The following is a 3,147-nucleotide window of genomic DNA, read 5'->3' as shown; positions in this document are numbered from 1 at the left end:
GCGGTCGTATAATGCACCGCAGAATAGTTATACAGTCGCACAGTCGACCGCATAATTGATTCAAGGCTGACCCTCTCCTGCTTCAGTTCTGCGGCCATTATGTGGCCCGCAGAGTGATTCTGCGGTCGCATAATGGACCGCAGAAACGCATTTTATTTCGCCAAACAATTTCCTTTACTTTCTAAATTTCTATAATCTTCAAACACGTAAGCCTAGTATGACACCATGAAGCATTATTTTTCTTTTGTACATTCTCCCCCACTTAAGATCATTCATCCTCTAATAAGGGTTAAAATCTGTTATTAGCATCTTATGCAACTCAGTTTTCATACCACACACCAGCAGCCCCAAATTTGACTAACTCCCTAAATTTCCAAACATTTCGCCAGAGCTTCCCCTGTAACTGGGCCTATCCACCTATCAGAGAGCCCCAGAAACACATCCTAACAGCATATACATAATCCAACGATGTAACATAATACAAAATAATACCAACTGTGGCCTCACAAGCAATATATTTCTAGAAAGGAACACTCTTAACGCCAATGGTACAAATGATACAAAATTCATAGAAAGTAAGTATTATAATTTCCCTAGATCACAACTTTATAAATACATGGTCATTCAAACAAATAAGGATATTTTTTCTTCATTTCTTCCTCTGCCTCCCATGTAGCCTCTTCAACCTGTTGGTTTTGCCATAGCACTTTCACGGATGCAATTTCCTTGTTCCTCAACTTTTGGACTTGCCGATCAATAATAGAAACTGGAATCTCTTCATAAGTCAATTCCTCATTAATCTCAATAGTCTCAACCGGAACAATGAGTGTCGAATCTCCAACTGCTTTCTTCAACATAGACACATGAAACACCGGGTGCACCAATGATATTTCAGGTGGTAGTTCAAGCTTGTACGCCACCTCACTGATCCTTTGAATGATTTTGTACGGTACAACATACCTCGAACTCAATTTCCCTTTCTTACCAAATCGCATTACACCCTTCATGGGGGAAATTTTGAAGAATACCCAAGCATCTTCTTTGAACTCAAAATCCCTACGACGAACATCCGAATAGGATTTCTGACGACTCTGAGCAGTCTTTAACCGCTCCTTAATGATGTTAACTTTTTCCATAGCCTAATGCACGAGGTCTGGCCCTATCAACTCTGCTTCCCCAATTTCAAACCACCCAATGGGAGATCTACATCTCCTACCATATAAAGCCTCGAACGGTGCCATCTGAATGCTAGCATGATAGCTATTGTTGTATGCAAATTCTATGAGTGGTAAATTATCATCCCAGCTACCTTTGAAGTCTAGAACACAAGCGCACAACATATCCTCAAACATCTGAATAGTTCGCTCTGCCTGCCCGTCAGTCTGTGGGTGAAAGGCTGTACTAAGATTCATCTGAGTACCCAAATCTTGCTGAAATTTCATCCAAAAATTAGCAGTGAATTGTGCTCCCCGATCAGAAATGATGGAAACTGGGGTGCCATGCAACCTGACTATTTCTTTGATATACAACTGAGCATATTGTTCCGTTGTATCGGCAGCCTTAACCGACAAGAAGTGTGTTGATTTCGTGAGTCGATCAACAATCACCTAAATCGAGTCAAAATTAAGAGGAGTACGAGGTAATCCTACCATAAAGTCCATATTAATCATTTCCCACTTCCACATTGGAATTTCAATGTTTTGTGCCAATCCATCAGGCTTTTGGTGTTCGGCCTTCACTTGCTGACAATTCGGACATCTTGCCACAAAGTCTGCCACATTCCTCTTCATATCATTCCACCAATAGACTTCCTTAAGATCATGATACATTTTTGTAAAACATGGGTGCACTGAATACCTAGACGTGTGAGCTTCAGTCATAATTCTTTCACGGAGACCATCCACATTTGGAACACATAGTCGCCCTTGGTACCTTTATGTACCATCATCCATGCCAAGAGAAAAGGCCATAGTCTTATGTTTTTGAATCCTCTCTTTCATTTGCACCAACAATGGATCGTTGTACTGCTTCTCTTTGACTTCCACAACAAGCGATGATTCAGCCCTATTTTGCACAATTACCCCTCCTTCACCAGAGTCCGCCATATGAACCCCCAAACTAGCCAATCGGTGAACTTCTTTGGCCAATGGCCTCTGATATGCCTCCAAGTGAGCCAAACTACCCATGGATTTCCGGCTAAGAGCATCTGCTACAATATTGGCCTTTCCTGGATGATATAGAATATCAATGTCATAGTCCTTGAGTAACGCAAGCCATCTTCTCTCTCCCAGATTCAATTCCTTCTGCTTGAAAATATATTGAAGGGTCTTATGGTCCGTGAATATATCCGCATGGACCCAATATAAATAATGACACCAAATTTTCAATGCAAATACCGCCGCCGCAAGTTCTAAATCATGTGTTGGATAGTTCTTTTCATGATTCTTTAGTTGCCTAAAAGCATAAGCTATCACCTTCCCATGTTGCATCAATACACACCCAAGCCCGATTCTTGAAGCATCACAATATACCACAAATCCATCTATACCCTCTGGTAGAGTCAACAGTAGTGTCGTAGTCAATCTTGCTTTCAACTCTAGGAAACTCTTTTCACAAGCATCTGACCATTGGAACTTAATTGCCTTCTACGTCAATTTAGTCAATAGAGAGGCAAGAGTAGAAACATCCTCCACAAACATTTTTATAATATCCAGCTAAGCCTAAGAAACTGCGGATCTCTATTGGAGTTGTAGGCCTCGGCCAATTCTTCACAGCTGAAATTTTCTGAGGATCAACCCAATCCCCTCACTAGAGACAACATGACACAAGAATATGACTGATTCAAGCCAAACTTCACACTTTGAAAACTTTGCATATAACTTGTGCTGATATAGGGTTTGTAGAACTACCCTGAGATGATCGGCATGTTCTTCTAGACTTCGTGAATATACAAGAATATCGTCAATAAACCATATCACAAAAGAGTCGAGGAATGGCTTAAAAACTCGATTCATAAGATCCATGAAGGCTGCTGGGGAATTTGTTAGCCCAAAAGACATCACTAGAAACTCAAAATGCCCATACCGGGTCCTAAAAGCTGTTTTCGGAATATCCCGCTCGCTGATCTTCAATTGGTGATACCCGGAT

General features: G+C 41.1%; 1 protein-coding gene across 1 annotated transcript; it reads right to left on the bottom strand.

Annotated features, from left to right (window-relative positions):
* Window positions 1–620: 620 nt before the first annotated feature.
* LOC138907627 (uncharacterized) lies at window positions 621–1,829 on the bottom strand. The gene is made up of 3 exons (XM_070198231.1): window positions 1,650–1,829; window positions 768–1,091; window positions 621–686 (listed from the first exon to the last, which is right to left on the bottom strand). The coding sequence occupies exons 1-3, from the start codon at window positions 1,827–1,829 to the stop codon at window positions 621–623; spliced, it is 570 nt and encodes a 189-aa protein (XP_070054332.1).
* Between the last annotated feature and the right edge of the window lie 1,318 nt (window positions 1,830–3,147).

This window comes from Nicotiana tomentosiformis, chromosome 3 (assembly GCF_000390325.3).
Source record: "Nicotiana tomentosiformis chromosome 3, ASM39032v3, whole genome shotgun sequence".
Lineage (NCBI taxonomy): Eukaryota > Viridiplantae > Streptophyta > Magnoliopsida > Solanales > Solanaceae > Nicotiana > Nicotiana tomentosiformis.
This window is presented reverse-complemented; position numbering and strand designations above follow the sequence as displayed.